The following is a 17580-nucleotide window of genomic DNA, read 5'->3' on the forward strand; positions in this document are numbered from 1 at the left end:
CTCCGTGGCGGAGTGGTTAGCACAGTGCGCTACAATGCCAGGGGACCATGGGTGTTCCTGTTGAGTGTTCCTTCATCAATTTCATTATATCATCACTCATCCTTATCTTAGCGAGTAGCCAAAAGTGGCAGAAAAGCAAAGTAAATTGAACCAAATCAATCAATCTTAATCACAATCAGTAAAGTACTATCTAGCAACATTTCTAATTCAGACCATTCATATTATTTTGTACAGGTCATGTATTATGTTCATCATAAGTGTTACTTCGGTCCTACGCTGCACACATTAATAAATAGGTGTAGTGGGTTATTAAATATTTTGTTAATGAATGTTCAGTTTCTTATATATACAGGGTGTCCATAAATCTCCCTTATTTCAAATTACAATTGTGGGAAAACATACGACATAGAGCAAGTAAAGCAACTGAAAAGGTTTTTTGGTTTTTTTGTTTTGTTGTTTTAGATGTTGAGCACAAGAGAGAGCGCAATGTGTGGTGTGCTATGCGAAAACGAAATCAACAATTTCAGTCCAAAGACATTTCAGATGTGCGTTTGAGCGGGAGTCACCACCACACGTACAGATAATTAAGGCTTGGTATGACAAGTTCCCAGCCAATAGGAGTGTTAACCGACAGTCAGGTCGACAGTGGTTAGAGATGGAGTATTGACTAGACATTTTAAGGGTTACGAAAGGAGCCCACGTATAATTGAACTACATTTATTGAAAATAACTTTCTGGGTTGCTTTACGTGATCCCGCAAACCGCAAGACTCCACGCCGAATAGTTCCCTCACAATTGTAATTTGAAATCAAGGATGTTTTATGTGGACATCTTGTGTGTGTGTGTGTGTGTATATATATATATATATATATATATATATATATATATATATATATTTAAATCTTATTGTTCCTCCATAGTTTATATTTCCATGGTACTATATATATAATATAGTACTACACAGGAAACAGTTTACTACACACAATAACACATGCAAGATCGCCACTAGTTCAGTGCAATCGCGAAGATCAGATTCTGGAAAGGAATAATCCTCGATTAACGTAAAATACGATGGTTCGAATAAAGTAAGACACCTCACTTGCGTACACAATTCTCATCCGTTATCACAGAGATTAAGATATGAAGTCATGGAAAACAGATATATGACAGGAATTAATTCACAATATTTCTTTTTAAATCCACATGACATTTACGTCGTATTAGCGTGCTCAAAAATTTCATAAGCTGGCAACTTTATTGTATGTGATATATATATATATATATATATATATATCATACAACAGATATTATTGGCAGTTCCAGTTATACACAAGACTTGTACTTTAACTTGCAGAACAGAGAAAGTCCATCAAACCTTAGGAGTCTTCACCAGAATTGAAAATAGAAAGGTAAAAGTGTTTTTCTTTTATGTTGCAAAATGATCAGTGTTGTTTGTGTAAAATATGTATAATACAAACTCAGAATTTAATCAATTTATCAGGCTTTTGCATTAAGAGCCATAGTTCCAAGGCAAAAAGTAACGAGAAGTACCCCTTACTGCCCCCCACGCCACCCTAATCACCGTCTGTGATTCTGCTGATATTTTGAAATTTATGCTACTACTGTTTACTATGTGCCTGTTCTTGAAACGAAGAGTTCAAACTGGTCCGAAGGGATGGAACATTCTTACTTAAAAGCAAATGTTAATAATTCCAAACTACTTTTTTCCATTATGTAGAAATGAATGACGTGCGAATATTGTGTGTGTGTATATATATGTAGCCTACATATAAAATACAATCTTTGATGTTCCTAACTTTCGGTGTCTTTTCGAGGGAATTTGAAAATTTGCCCGACTTTCGAAACACTCTGTACAACAGAAAGGAACCATAATCATAACAGTCTGATAATTAAGAGCGAATAGGGGTGCATCAAATTACAATTTTTTTAAGGACGTATTTACTACTTCTTCCATTAAAATAATTCGAACAAGGACATATTTTCTCAAGAGGTGGTTCTAATCTACTTTTCATAGAAATACATGTGCCTGTAATTTATAGCTAATGTAGTTTCTTGACGAATTCTTCATAAGGTAACCCTAGTTCTTGCATACTGTATTATTCATTTTAAAACTCCATTTACGATAAATTACGAAACCATGTACCACTTGACCAACAACGAAACCTTTTAGATATTTGTATTCTGGTTCATTGTGGGGAGGTGTTCCTCATGACTTAACGAAATTCACAAATATCTCAAAATTCACTTCTTCTGTAACTGCACATTTACGGAGAAAGATGTGGTGATTTCTGTGAGTTGTTAAAAATAAAACCCTCTTTGGTAATTCTCCTGCTACGATTTTCGTGTATATTGCATATCTACAAGTTTCCACAGCACTTTCTTTAAGCTGCAGAGAAATTTAAATCATAAATGGGTCTATATTTTTTTAGAGAACAATAACTGACACTCACAGTAATTGCAGGGAACGCCTGAGTGACAAATATAAAAACAAAATTAAAAAAAAAAAATACTTTGCAATGTAATTCGTAGTTTATTAGTGGAGTAAAGAAAGGTCAACTGCAAGTCACCAATAGTATGATCGCCATAAAGTATCGTAATGTTTGTAGAGATTGGTCTTGTATTGCATTCTAACTAGCTTCAAATATGTTTAATTTAACAGGCTAAGAAAATATTTTTTCGGTATTTTTCGATCTGAAATTATCATGCATTTGATCAGACTGAATTTCCGAGATTAATAAATCCGTATCGAAAGATTTACGTAAATTGTAAACTAATGCTTTGTTATGTAGCAACTAAAGTACCTGTGAGTGTTGGTTTAGAGTTTTACTTAAGCGAAATCATAATTCCTGGACAGGATTTTGCAGAGTATTTTGCCTTATGGCCAGTATAATTCCGTGTATTGTCCTGTTTTTTTGTCCTTATGTGTGCTGAGTGCCCCTTTGGAGCCTCAACTTTTAACACAAGTAAGAATATCTTAATATTTTAGTTTACGGCATTACAGTTATGTAATTTTTGTTATGGTAAGGGGCTGGACCCTGACGGGTGCAAAATAGCCTTATTTCTGACGCACCGTATATTTGAAATTCAAATTCAAATTAAGCGAAATCAATGAAAGGGTTTAAAGATGGGGTCTTTGGAAAATGAACTTGGGGCGGTTACAACATTTTAATTCATAATTCATTTTTTTCTTTAAATGTTTACGGTTAAGTTAGTCTATTCTCCGTTGCATTATAGAATGTGTAGCATCCAGATGACTGAGATTTCGAGGTGTGGGGGTTCAGTTGTCAATTCTCGCAGAGACTTGCAAATATATGATTTGAGCCATATTAATTTAGGCTCTATTATACTGCAGGACAAGAAAATGCAGCCTCACACCTCGCGAAGCCAGAACGCTGTTGGCATGTTGGACTGACGCTCTCTCCCTAGGATTTTATACTATTCTTTAAATATATCAAATGGCAGAAAATGACAATGGAAACTCTTAGTGAATGAAAAAATACTGAACACAATAATGTACTCAGTATTTGTATAGTAAGTATTTTGCCTTGCATTACGAAGTGGTTGGCAGCAATGCCGTGACTGGCGCAGTGGCCTCCTAGCCCTTTGTTCTCTTCAAGCCAGTGTAGTGGTTAACCTTGTGAGGTTACTAAATATGCCAAATGCAACTAACATTGGGTCCCCTGGACCCAGGTATGTCGTTAGTGTTAATTTTCGTGTTAACGTTATTTTTACATCGACCAAGCTAAATCGAGGATTGTGAACGAAAAGGACATCCATGCAATCTTGAATAATGTCTTTACAAATATTGACAATTATCAGTGGTACTGAGAAAGAATATGAGGTTAGGGAACATGAATGAGATACAGGGGAAAGCTCAGAGAAAGATGATAATGAAGGTGAACCTGCCTATGTAGAAGAAGAAGTAGATGAAACTTAATATAGCAGCAAGATTGACAAATCTAATTTCTTTAGTGGTAAAAGTCGGTATACATTTCCTGAATTGTTTTTCAAAGTGAGAAAAATCACCTAAATAAAGGTACTACACCAGCCCTCTCGTCGTAAGGGTTTGGTCAAACTGTAGTTGTGTTATTTATCTTATTTCAATATTTTATAATTAATTGGCATATTGGGACATCTCACACATGAAGATTGCAGAGAATGACGCATATAGTTCTCAAATACAGTCATTTCTATATATATTCATATTTTGTCATGAAGCAAATATATTTATCAAAAGATATCTATTTGTAAAAAAAAAGGTAAAGTGCTCCCCTGTGCTTAGAACGACGCCATGAAGGCGTATAGGGGGTGTGGGGGTAACGCCCCACACTTTATTGATCCGGTCGTGAGTAGGGGTGATGTGATCAGCATCACGCCCCTGACCGCCTTTACCCCCAGGGTTTCCCCCAGGTACCCATGTCATTCGACGCTGGTTGGGAGTCGGAGAATGTCGGGGCCGCTTCCAACGTTAGAAAAGTTCCCGGAATTGAACCGGCCGGGGATCGAACCCGGGAGCTTGAGTATGGTAGTCAGACGCGTTACCGACTGAGCCACCGCGGCCACCTTGATATATCTATTTGTTACAGTGTTACAGTGCGAATATATTTTTTATCATATGAACATATTGTTGCTTCAACTACCAATAAACATATTTCAAACATGAACAAGTATTGTGTATTTCCAACTTTTTATGTACAGTCACGGACACTACCGGCTTGTAATGAATACATTGACTTTCAATGGAATCGTTACAAGCCGCTAGTGTCCGTGACTGTACATACAAAATAAGATAAAGGGCTGGATGTCTTAAGTGTAGCTTTTTTTAGGTGTATTGGTTAAGGGGTAAATAACTGCGAAAATTATATTTTTTTTAAGCAAAGGAAGGAAACTCCATCAAGAACTTTCGCCAATCGTCACACTCCACAGATTATTTATTCAGCTAAATCAAGTCTGTCTCACCTTTTCAGTAGTTTAACCCTGGATCACTAACATGAATTTTACTATCATTAACACTTACATGGGCTTAATGGTAACCACAGACATATTAAATGGTTATGAAAAGTATTTATCGCGTACAAAAATTATATTAAGCTTAGAAATATTTCACTTTGCATATCACTGCTGTAGGTGTTAACTTGCAACAGTTATCACATATATAATATTCAATAATAATTGTGTAATAGCAATGTGTAATATTCAGTATCATGTGCAAGGAATGATGACAACAGTTATCGAATCGGGGCAAAATTGTCATCTGGATCTCTTGTATCTTGATCGTCAAAGCGTATGCATGTAATTATAAACCCAAAACGTGCCTTAGACATAATACTTCTACATATTTCTGGTTCAAAGCATGAAAACATTTCATTTGTTGTGAAGTGTCCATCTTTTAGGCAACCATAAATCTATAACAAACCTATCAAAGCATATATTTCAGAGTCACACGTGAGCCCCATTTACCTAAAGTTCATATTTCGCACTACTTATTTCAATTTCTTTGTTCGTAAACAACACTACACTTTTAATCATAGTATGATCAAATAATAACTTCCATGCCTCGCATCCCGTACTCACTTGCTTTGCAGCATGTTTCGGACCCGGTATTCGCCACACAATATTCCTCCGAACAGTGCGTGTTTTTGCTGGTTCCTTCTGTGCCCACATATACCCATTTCTGCCCTTTAACACATCACTTGAACAAATTTCATCACCATGACTGTCAGTCGCACTTTCAGCACTAAATTCATCACTGTCTTCAGTAAAACATGAAACGTTGTCTTGAAAATCTGATCCTCCATTGTCGGAATCATGGTCATTTTCTTCGTCCAACCAAGCTTGCACAACATCTCCAAAGTTATTGCCCGATGTCCTCACGGCCGGTTTGAACTGTTTAGAACACGTAGGAGTAGAATTTTGTGTTATTTTTGCCAATTTTGCAACGAAACGTAAAAAAGGCCTACTGCAAAAATCCAAACGGCAACACTCACATGGGGTTACGCACCACCCCAACCACCAAACTGCTCGATTTGAAAGCTCTCTGCTTACAACACCAACAATGAACAGTTATCTCATCCAGTTTAAAATAACAACGAAAGTCAATGGCAAGTATAGATAAGACATCAGCTTTGCCAACTCTATACTTTAAGAATTAGTAATGCTTGAAATTCTCCCTGGGGTTACTGGTAACCCCTGTTAGCTTTCCGGGGTTAATATTCTCGACGATCATAAACATTGAAGAAAGAAAATAAAAGAAACGCACGCATTACTTCCTTATGAAACCCATCTAATCCGGTTATATTCGATGTCGTATGGAAGCGGGCTTCATTTTCTTCACGACCCTTTTAATTCTTTGAACAGTCATTCTACCCACAAGCGTCTCCAGTTAGCTTTTGAACTTGTTTGAAATAAATAGCATTTGCGATTACTGGATTATCAGCTAATGTTTGACAAAAGTTGAACACATATGTTATAGCATATTTTCATTGTTATCAGCACTCTGTGTAATTGTAATGTGACAGCCCACTTTACTGACATCAAACATGCCGGCTCCCGTGGCAAAGTGGTTAGCACATCGCGCTACGACGCCAGGGGTCTCGGCTTTGAATCCCGGCCTTGGCATGGGTGTTTGTGAGTGTCCGTTCATCAATTTCATCATATCATCATTCATCCCCATCTTTGCAATTAGACAACAATGATACAAAAGCGAAGTGAAATAAACTAAATCAAATCAAATTCAATCAAACATCAAACCACTGACATTAGAGAACTGCACCCGTTTGTGTCGAAGCGAAGTTACAAATGCAACAACGCCGCTTGGCGAGAAGTGAAGAAGCAAGCGGGGAGGCGCTTGATCTTGAAGTTCGTATTTTCGTGTCCCGCATTGTACCTTGTATTTTGTAGTCAATTTATTATTCTGAGAAAAATGTAGATTAAGACAGGAAAGAAATAAATGCTATCTTTCAATAACTACATGTACTTTCATATTTTGTTGAATTAATCATTACGTGTGTATCCTTTCATTATTAGCAGAAAAACTTGTGAATGGAAGCATGAAGAATTTAATTGCTCTAGCTGTATTGATATCATGCGTTTCTTCAGGACTTCTGCTGAAGGAAATGGAGACATCTGAAGGTATGGCATATGGAAATGTCTAATAATAGCTTCACACAAGCACACACACCTTTCGTAATGTTATAATAATAATATAAGTTATAGAGGGCATGGAATTACATAAAATTGTTTCGTAGTTTCTAGCTACGTCAAGGGTGTCTTCTAAACATACATTATTCCTGGAAAGTTGTTCAAAATTGTACGATATATGGATAATCTCAGAATACATATACTCTATGGAAAGATAAAAACTATATCCAAAGTTAGAAGTTTGATCAAATTTACATATTTTTATTTATTTGTTGCCTCGGAAGTAACTATTTTTTAAAGATATCATTTCCTTCCCTTCTTCCTGATGTTTTCTTTATGCTTGTTTGGTGTAATCTTTATCTCAGCGGCCGAAGCAACCCCCCCCCCCCCCCTTAACCCTGTCAACTGCACCCTACGCTTCTGAGGTGTGAAAGAAAACTGGCGCCTGAGCCAGTGGTAGTAGCGAAGTACCCCCACCCCATACCACAGCTATTTTCTTATCTTCTAATCGTCTAATAATGAGTGAAAGACCACTGCGCCTGAGAGACGCATCATGTAGTTGAAAATAATTGTAAAACGCTTTACAACCTGTGTCCAAAGTATACTTACATAATTTGATCGCGAAAGGTGTATTCCACGTTTACACCCCGTATAGGATACTAATATTTGCTACACAATAAGTAAATATATAGCGAAGATTAAAGATGAAAATGACCACATTTTGAAAGATAAATCGGATAAGGATATGACATTGTGTTATGTTGTAGACGATTTTTGTGTCTTCCAACGACATTCCAGAAAGTGTTACGATATCAAAATCTGTGACGGATAAAAAAGGGGCAGGGATCGGTTTCCAAATGGTTTATAAGGTAACACGCCTGAGAGACGTGGTGTATATTCTGTCCCAACTATCTCTGGAGCAAGCGAACGAAAACATGTATCTGCGCAAGTAGTAACGCGAGACGTCTCCACCAATGAACACGTGAGAGGGAACTAGATTGAGTGGAGGGGGCAGTAACTGCAGTTACCAGCATTCGCAACAGCGTGTACTGCTTCGCTCTGTCCACTCGATTCTCTCTCCTTTGCTAACGCTATGTGCAGCCTTGCTACAGACATATATGGAACAGTGTATAGTTGTTGACTTCCTTTATTATACCTTGCTTCTTGTGCCACTTTTGACTAATTTGCGAAGATGGGGATGAGTGTTAACATGATGAAATTGATGAATGGACACTCACAAACATCCACACCCAAGCAGGGATTCGAACCCAGGACACCTGGCCTCTTAGTGCGATGTGCTCACCACTCCGCCAGGGGTCGGCCAGAGTATAGTTGAAATTATATTTTGTGACATATAGTTGGCAGGTTTAACCACGATTCTATACATTATTTCTATATTCTGCCTATTCAATATTACAGGACCTACGTACAGGAGAGTAACATATGAACCTGGACATTCGGTTGGGAAGTACATATACCACAATGATGCAAAGACATGGGACGAGGCATCCGTTGTTTGTTCGCTCCAAGGGGCATATCTTGCTATCATCAATTCCGAGCAGGAACAAAAGGATATCAGCAGTATCACATGGCTGCTAGAATTTCCAGCAAATGCAAGTTGGAAAGGAACATTCGTTGGGCTCCATTGTAGGAATACCAAGGGAGTATTCGAAACTGTATTAGGTGAGTTACCTACACATTTGTTGTATGCTTTTAGACTTAGGTTAGGGAAAGGATTTTTATTTATGTAGTTGTGCAAATATGCTTACTATCAAACAGCTTTGTAAATTAACATTTCTTGCTGGAAAGCTGATCATAATTTCACAAAATTTTAGTTAAAAACAAAATGGAATATAGCTTGTATGTTACAATACTATGGCACGATATGAATTTGTTTGTGTGTTTCGGCATATTTTTATGTAATGTGTCGATTCTGCTTTCTTCAAGCAGACTTTCAATCTTTCCAACTCTTTATCATACCTTTTTAGAGATGATGACAGTGTTTTAACAAAAAGTTTTTAGATTTTCCACTGTCTATGAGGAAGTTTTTATTTTTCTCGTACCTTTTTAATGTGTTTTGATTTTCTTGTGGAGGTCCCTCTACAACCCTGCACTTTTCTTCCATTTTCCAATGGACTGTTTACATTCATGTTACCCTTACAATATATATTCTTGATATAAGTAATACATAATTGCATAATGTTACTGGTCAATTAATTAACAGTAATATATATATAAAGTTTATCCCAGTTACAACACTATTACAATATTACAATATTTGTATATTATGTGACTGTATAAAACAGAACTAAACGCGGTGCACAACAGAACGTTCAGGGTCACGACCAGATAAACGGCTATTTCATTGGATGGCAAGTGGGCTGCGCATCAAATATCATCGCCGTTCTTCCCTGGCTACTTATGCAGGAGTCTGCTTGAATTGCTTCTAAATAGCTTTCCAACTGTCCTCGCGAGGCTGGGTCACCAAATAAATTTCAGAAGTTTCTTCCGGGGATAGAACCCGGACCCCTTGCACACCTCGGACAAAAATCAAGAGCTCTAACAACCGAAAGCTTCACCGCCTCATACACACACACACGCACCCACACACGTCATTGTCATTGTCATTCGTCATCCCATGTCAAATCAGGCAGGAGTTGACCCTCATAGTCACCGATTTTGATGATATTTGGTACACAGTTTGCTTTGCTCAAAAACTGATACCTGTGAAAGGATTTTGCTGAAATATGATTTTACGAAATACATGAGAGTTGTTCAAAATGTCATTTTTGAGCAACATGCTCTTTTCAATTAATTAAATCTCGGGAACGCATAAAGATACAGAAGAGTTCTTGAGCTCGTTATAAAGAGGAAGGACTGTTACGTATTATGAAATAATCACATGTTGAAACATAGTAAAATTTAAGTGTTCAAATTTTACTAACTTTCAACATTTGATCATCTCATAATAAGCAACAGTCCTTCCTCTTTACAATGAGCTCAAAAACCTGTGGCTTCTTTCGTTCCGTAGATATACTTAATTGAAAAGAGCTTTTTGCTCAAAAATGACATTTTGAACAACTCTCATGTATTTCGTAAAATCATATTTCAGCAAAATCCTTTCACAGGTATCAGTTTTGGAGCAAAGCAAACTGTGTACCAAATATCATCAAAATCGATGACTATGAGGGTCAACTCCTGCCTATTTTTGTTAAGTTTGAACTCCTGTTTTTGCAGTGGTAGGGTAATTCAGACTATACCTACAGTTTGAAATGAGATTCGAATCACAATGTACATACATCCATTGGGGATAGAACCAGAGACCACTTGATTACAACGCTACACATTACAACTATCACATCGGGGTAGCGAAAGTAGACAATTTAAAAAAAATATTCCATTCATATGTTAAACTTGCCCTCTTCTATTAATTCAAAACGCCTTGCTGAGACTGGAGCACATTTGAACACTGAAAATATTTTTGATTCATTTCATAGTCAAATTTGTTTTATTACTTTTTAGTAGAAAAATATACAAATGCAGTCTTCTAGTATATATGTGACCATGTTTCAAGTTAAATGCATTAAGCAAACCATCGGTAATATGTGGTGTGTTTTCTAAGATTTGCTGTCATTCGCCACTAGTAGGTTTCACTTCTAATTTCCCATCTGGCCAGCATCTAGTACCGGGATTCGATTCGTTCACGGAGGGAGAAATGTTACTAGAACTAGTCAATTCTCTTTGCGAACAGAATAGCGCCAAGAATGCGATAGCTCTTGTGGATATCCATTAGGAAAAAGTTTGCAGCATATACCTAGTATGATTCTTACCATGCACATGAAATTTTGTAAACGAAGTTCCTGTCATCCATGAACTATCTGGACTTTTTACCATTTAAAATGGCGTGAAATCCACTAGTTAATATTTTAATGATGAACGTACGGGATCTTTGATCACTGTTCGAATGTGCGCGAAGAATGCTGTTAAAAAGGGCACCCAAAGTGCTATGACAGACAAATCCACGGATCCAAAGAAACACTAATAGATACTCGAATATACTTTCCAGAATAGTAGCACACACAATTCCATATACAAGCAATAGTATTCTATAACCAAACTTACCTCTTGACCTTCTACGTGGTTGTCATCTTTTGACGAGAAGAATTACATTTCAAGATGTTAGACATACTATCTCGCCCAAAATATTTATGAACTGATAAAGTATCCGACTGCCGGCTGTCAGCGCATCTACAGGTCTGACATCTACTTCCATTGACGTCAACTCCGCACAATTTCTTCTCTTTGCCTGAAAAATCACGATGTTCAAATGTGGCGCAGTGTCCCCCACGTACTGTTTACATATCCAGACTCTATTCTTTGTTACAGAAAAAAAATTCTGCGAATTTGATAATATGTTGTGTGCATGCGCAAGATATATGATAACACCATTAAGCGTTGGGTAACACTTCGATCTAGTGAAAACGGATTCCTTCAATTTTACTGAAGAAACTACTCACGGAAATCAGTTTCTGTAGCATTATCGAAGTTCGTCAATCGTGTAATCTCTTTAGAGCGAATTCATGTTCCTTTCTAGAAAAATGAATTTTTAACGATGTTTACCTAACCTAACGGAACCTAACTAACCTTACCGTGAATTGTTTTTGGGGCTATCCGTGAATGGTTTTTAGGCTATGCGTTAATGATTTCTGGGGCTATCCGCTATTACTTTCGTGAGAAAAGCATAATTCCACCCTAAAGAATGTTCCGCAATGCAGAATACGTAAGTAGGAATGTTAAAAAGGACGAAAAAATGTGTTATAGGTGTTTTCACAAGATCGAAGTGGTAATAAGCGTTGTTTCCATGATAACCAAAAACTCAATATGCTGACAAGGCAGAATTTTTTTTTTTATTTTACGCCTTGGTCAGCATATTGAGTTTTTGCGATATATATATATATATATATATATATATAAGAAACCAATTAGTAACATGCTTATATTAGGTACATTACATGACCAATTCTTGGTGAAAGCAAATTTGTGTCATTATGTATTCTGCAGGGCAAAACCTGTATTCCACGGCCTTCACATGGTCAGCCGATGAACCAGACAACGTGGAAGGGATGGAGTGTGTGGCAGTCAATATAGACGGGTATATATCCGACACGTTTTGTGAATATGAATTTCCATTTATTTGTGAAAGATATGAGACTGGAAGTTGCTGTCAGTAAAGAAATAAAACTTCGAGAAAATTGTACAAAATAAAGATACCTGCTCAGTTCATCTTACCACTTTCATTTCATTAAGACAATAGGATTACCTTACCGAAACTATTATTATTAGTGAAAGTTTTTCATTCAAACATATTCTCTGTCCGGCAATCTCTGGAGAGAGCAAAGGAAATAAAGTATCTGCGCAAATAGTGACTCGAGAGAACTGAACCAATGAACACGTGAGAGGGAACGGGAATTCGTGGAGGGAGAATCAACTGCAGCTACAATCCGTTTACAGGAGTGTGATCCGCTTCGCTCCTCCCACTCGTTTTCTCATCTTTTCTGCCGTTATGCGCGACCTTGTTCCAGAGATTCTCGAGATAGAGTATAGGTGTTTTCCTTCTATAACATTTGTTGCTCCTGTTTCTGTGGTTTAAATTATGTTAGTTCTGGAGTCCACTACGTCACTAGTCCACTCGTAGAACAACACTCGTCCATTTCATCAAAACGTTGAAGAGCAAAACGACAGCCAGCACCGAAGTTTCCTGGATCGAGTCCGGTCTTGGCGTTGATGTTCTTTGTGAGTGTTCCTTCATCAATATTACCTGAACATCACTCAACCTCTTCTGTGCGATTATCCAAAAGGTGGAAGAAAAAGCGACTCAAAAATACAAATTGAAATAAAAAACACAACAAATATTTATGTTAATAATTCTGTTTCGTGCATTACTATTCTCGAGCATATGCTATCTTTTGTTACTTAATTTCCACCTGGGAAATGTCCCGGATAACTCCCCGGATGCAAAATGATGCATTCCTCCAGATTTATCTCCGCTTGCGTCAATGTAAATACGAAACATATTAGCCTGTTCTCAATTTAACGTTCCAAACATTTACATGATGCACGTTCTTACTTTGGTGATCTTTCTATTACAGTGAAATAGGACAAGATAAATACTAATAGTGGATGGAAATTTACATAACCGTGACGTGGTAATCCAGATTATGGATTACCACCTCACAGTATCTGCCCAATCAACGTGCGCGATAGAGTGATGTGACTCTCCTTCATATACGCCTGATACGACCTAAAGTTATAATTAGGGAAATGGTTTTAAGGTGTAAAATTATGGTCGGGAAAGAGGAAAAAATGTTCTGAAAATGATTTAAAAAAGATGCAAAAAATGTGCTGATAAAATGTATTTATTCAATGCTCTATTTTTCTTCACCTTCCGTATATAATGCCGCGCGCATAGAGAACTGTGCCGGATAGGTTTTGCTACATTATCTTGGGAACTTTTGAGACTGAAATGATTATATATTACCATTTTATAGCTCTCGTTCTGCTCTACAAGATGAGACTATCAGGAAAAGTGAGAATAATTTATTTTTCTGTCCAATTTTTTTAACAATTCATGAAACAAAAGGATGGAAATGTGTGCTGAAGTATCAAAGAGGGGGTAAAAAGTAGACAAATGTGCTAATCCCAAGAAAAGGTGCAAAAAGGTGCAACCAAGTTTGTTCATGTTACTTTATATCATGTCCTGAAATACATATCTCAAATGAACGGTATGAAAATAACAAATTTTTGGAAAGGTGCTGCACCTTAATATCCGTTCCGTAGTTATAATCCTGAGGACTTCAGTCTCTTGCGAGAATTCTGCTTACCCGCTTGTTTGCCAGCAGGCAGACAACGCGTGTGAGAAAATTTTCTGGAACACCCACGAATGACGAAAGTTGCTAAACTAAAACTTCGTTGCACCGTTACAGTTGACTAGTTTCTGGCAAATATTACAACACATGATACGCTTACTGTTGACCTGTAGACGGTATATACTTAAACAGATTGCACGCAATGTATCATCCAATGTAAATGCTTGTTTAGAAAAAAAAACTATTCTATATTTAAGACTGCATTAATATTTAGCGTGTTCTTCCACCTGTTATCACAAGAACTTAAGTTTAGAGTTTTGTGTACATATATTTGTAAATATTCCAGAGTTTAGAGTATTTGGTAAGCTGATCAGATTTGCAGTAAATCACATCAGGCCTTGGGTTGTATTACCAGCACCGACAAAAAATAATATTGTTCACCTGATGGCTAGAGAAGTACTTAAAATAGAAGCAGTACACGAGGCACGAGATCAAATAAAATTAAGTGAAAACATAGTAGTTGTTAATAATTTTACACATATTTATATTCACCAAACCTAGAGAAGACATGTTTTTATGTTTCAATAGCATTGTGAATATGTTAACAAAGCGAAGTAAAATTTATAAGCTCATATGTACATGTAGTACAAACCATATGTGTAATTAGTTTTGGATGTAACGTAAATTAATGTAATATACGAACATTTTGTTTCCATTTCCAGTATTTTTGTTTCATAAAATCAGATTATCAAAAATGAGATATTAAATAGGTATTTTACTTCATATTTCACTTTTGGAACAAACGTACATACATATTTTTCCAAACCAATGTTTCATTTACTACCTTTGGAAGAACTGAGATCTTTCAAAGCAATCCCAATGTACATGTGACATGTACATCTACAAAACGAAATGCCTTTCGAAAAGGCCATAGTTAATATCATGTAATCTAATAGAGATTCGAGAGACTTTTGTTCTTAACTTGAAATGCTACAAATATATTTTTCATAGCAACAATTGTCTAGCAACCTTCTTCTTTAATGAAACAATATTTGATGAACGTAGAGAAGAATTTCTCCTCTTTATCAGACGTCTTTTGTAAAAGATAGCATTTTACTTAAATTAATCAGACTTGGGCGAGTTTCATCATCATTAACTTAAAAATTCACGATTGATTGGCTGAGAAGTCTCAGAGTCTCTGGAAGACAGTCGACAAAATGGATTAAAGCAGAATTCCACTTAACATTGCCAAGAGAAGGAAACGATGATATAAATTCCTCAATGCTGAAAATTATAAATGTATTTTCCCTCGTACAAAAATATAGAAAAATGTCAAACGGACAAGTTTCTGCTGTGTAACAGGTGCTTCTAACATATAACCCGCGGAAATATGATTTCCAATTTTGTATGGCATATTTTCCTCTAAGTTACTAACAATTAAAAAAAAGCCATGCATCGTCACCCAATTCCGTTCCCACAGAGCGATAACATTTGTCAAAACAACAATTGCAAACAACCTGGTGGACATGACGCATTATTATTAAAGCTCACATACTCATAGCCCTTTGGAGTCTGTTCTAAGCAACGGATAGCGGTGAAACTTGGCAATGGAGATCGTGGGGAAGGGAATGCCGATGGCAAAATAAATAGTTGAAATTGTTACCACCAGATGAAAATGTAGTGCTGAAATAACAGAGACCAGAAGTCGGCATGCAAATATTATGTCAGTACAGCAGTATGCACGCCCTGAACGTGAACGACCATTTGAAAATGTAACTAATTGTTATACATGGTCGCGTAAAGTGTTCGCCGGGGTTCACTGTGCGCAAGATTTCAAACGACACATTTCCACCTAGTAGTGAAAATTCGAAATATTTATTTCGTCAGCATTCGCTTCCATTGCTTCCCCATGGTCTCCATAACAGCTGCACCAAGTTTAAGTGCATTCTGAAACTACGAAAGTACTCCAGAGGGTTATAACCAGCTGGTATGTAAGTGCTAAAGAACGATGTGAATGTATGACAATTAAAGTACTTCAATCTCTTAATTACTTTTCCTACCATTTTTGATACCTTTTGTGAGATGTGATCCACACTTTCAACTTTTAAAACGTAATTCCTCCACGTTTTTTTCTCGAACGTTTTGTACATACATTTTGTTGTGCAGTTCTTTCAAATTGCGTCACACTATACAACACTATGTTACGTAGAGAAACATAAGAGTAACAAAATAAAGATATAAAAATATCTATGTAAGCAGAGCTATAACTGACTAACTAACACATATAAAAGTAGCAGAATTACATAGGAATAAAAAAGTATATATATTTAACCTGAACATCAAAAGAGTAAAAGAGCAGGTCCTAGGTATGTGTGTATATATAGCAGAGAATGTAATGTTCATAACACACTCCACGGAAAAGTGTAATATATACTATTTATATTATAAAAGTCCGGTGCTGTCTAAATCGTAAGCCTTGTGCCCTTGCTACACATTCGAAGTGAGTTTCTAAAAAAACATTAATGTACGTACAATGGAATTATTGTTGTTTATTTATTGATTTGGTTTATTTTATTCACTGATTGATTGAATTGGTGTTTTGAGTCCAATTTATACACATTAAGGATTGGACATACAGTTTAAAGTTGGATCCGAACCACAATTTGCATCCATCGGATATCGAACCCGGAACCCCTTGATTACAAGGCGACGACGCTACCATTGCACGTTCTTTTAATTTACTTCGCTTTTCTGGCTGTTCAGGCTAATCACGAAGATGAGGACGTGTGATGATATGATTCAATTTATGAAGGGACACTCACAAAGATCCCGTGATTCGAACCTGGGACCCTTGGCGTCGTAGTGCGATGTGATAACTAGACCTCGTATTTTAGGGTCTAAAAAAATGTACTTTTTGATTTTTAAAATAGGTTCTAAAAATCCTAAAATAGGTTCTAATAATTCTAAAATAGGTTCTAAGAATCCTAAAATAGGTTCTAAAAATGTTAAATTAAACTAGAAAAATCCTGAAGTAGGTTCCAAAAAACTTAAAATGGTTCAAAGATCCTGAAAAATACTAATTATGTACAATTATTAAAGACAAAATTTCAAAGGAACAGCGAAAAATTTTAATAGATATATAACCATCAAAAATATTAATTATCTAACCAAATTTTCATTTCTATTCATCAGTTTGAAAATGATCCACTAATTATTGTAATACTAATACTTGTACTGTTAGTAAAAGTTACTTATCGATATTATAAGTTAATTATGAATAATTTCCTACACAATACATAACAATTTTTTTGCATTATCCTCAGACAAAATCCCGCCTTTTATCTATTAGGATCATCATATATGCTGAAAACGATCTTTAAACAGATGCTTAGTCAATGGTGAAAATTTGAATGCTAGAAAGCACCAAACGTAAGCGGATCAGATGTTTGCATTTTGGACTGCCAGAAGTTTTGTTTTGTTTGAGTTTCAAAAAACATTATGGACTTAGAGGGAGGGAGTATGTTTCAATCAAACGAATTAATCACTGATTTTT

General features: G+C 36.3%; 1 protein-coding gene across 2 annotated transcripts; it reads left to right on the plus strand.

Moving 5' to 3' along the window:
• The first annotated feature begins 1306 nt into the window (after positions 1-1306).
• On the plus strand, positions 1307-12444 carry LOC146001304 (hemolymph lipopolysaccharide-binding protein-like). 2 transcript variants are annotated; one of them, XM_083138612.1, is made up of 4 exons: positions 1307-1409; positions 7051-7152; positions 8581-8844; positions 12223-12444. In XM_083138612.1, exons 2-4 carry the CDS (start codon positions 7071-7073, stop codon positions 12390-12392), a joined length of 516 nt encoding a protein of 171 aa, XP_082994738.1. In that variant the 5' UTR covers positions 1307-1409; positions 7051-7070; the 3' UTR covers positions 12393-12444. The 2 variants fall into 2 exon arrangements, with proteins under 2 accessions (XP_082994738.1, XP_082994737.1); XM_083138611.1 differs by having other exon boundaries at positions 1309-1409; positions 7048-7152.
• The last annotated feature ends 5136 nt before the right edge of the window (positions 12445-17580 follow it).

This window comes from Lepisma saccharinum, chromosome 17 (genome assembly GCF_977018435.1).
Source record: "Lepisma saccharinum chromosome 17, izLepSacc3.1, whole genome shotgun sequence".
In the NCBI taxonomy this organism is placed as follows: Eukaryota; Metazoa; Arthropoda; class Insecta; order Zygentoma; family Lepismatidae; genus Lepisma; species Lepisma saccharinum.

What these genes read in the sequence shown, in the direction of transcription:
- LOC146001304 (XM_083138612.1), top strand. Translation starts at nt 7,071, where the DNA reads ATGAAGAATTTAATTGCTCTAGCTGTATTGATATCATGCGTTTCTTCA. An exon ending in GGAAATGGAGACATCTGAAG is followed by an intron (nt 7,153 to 8,580) that starts GTATGGCATATG and finishes TCAATATTACAG; the next exon opens with GACCTACGTACAGGAGAGTA. An exon ending in AGTATTCGAAACTGTATTAG is followed by an intron (nt 8,845 to 12,222) that starts GTGAGTTACCTA and finishes TGTATTCTGCAG; the next exon opens with GGCAAAACCTGTATTCCACG.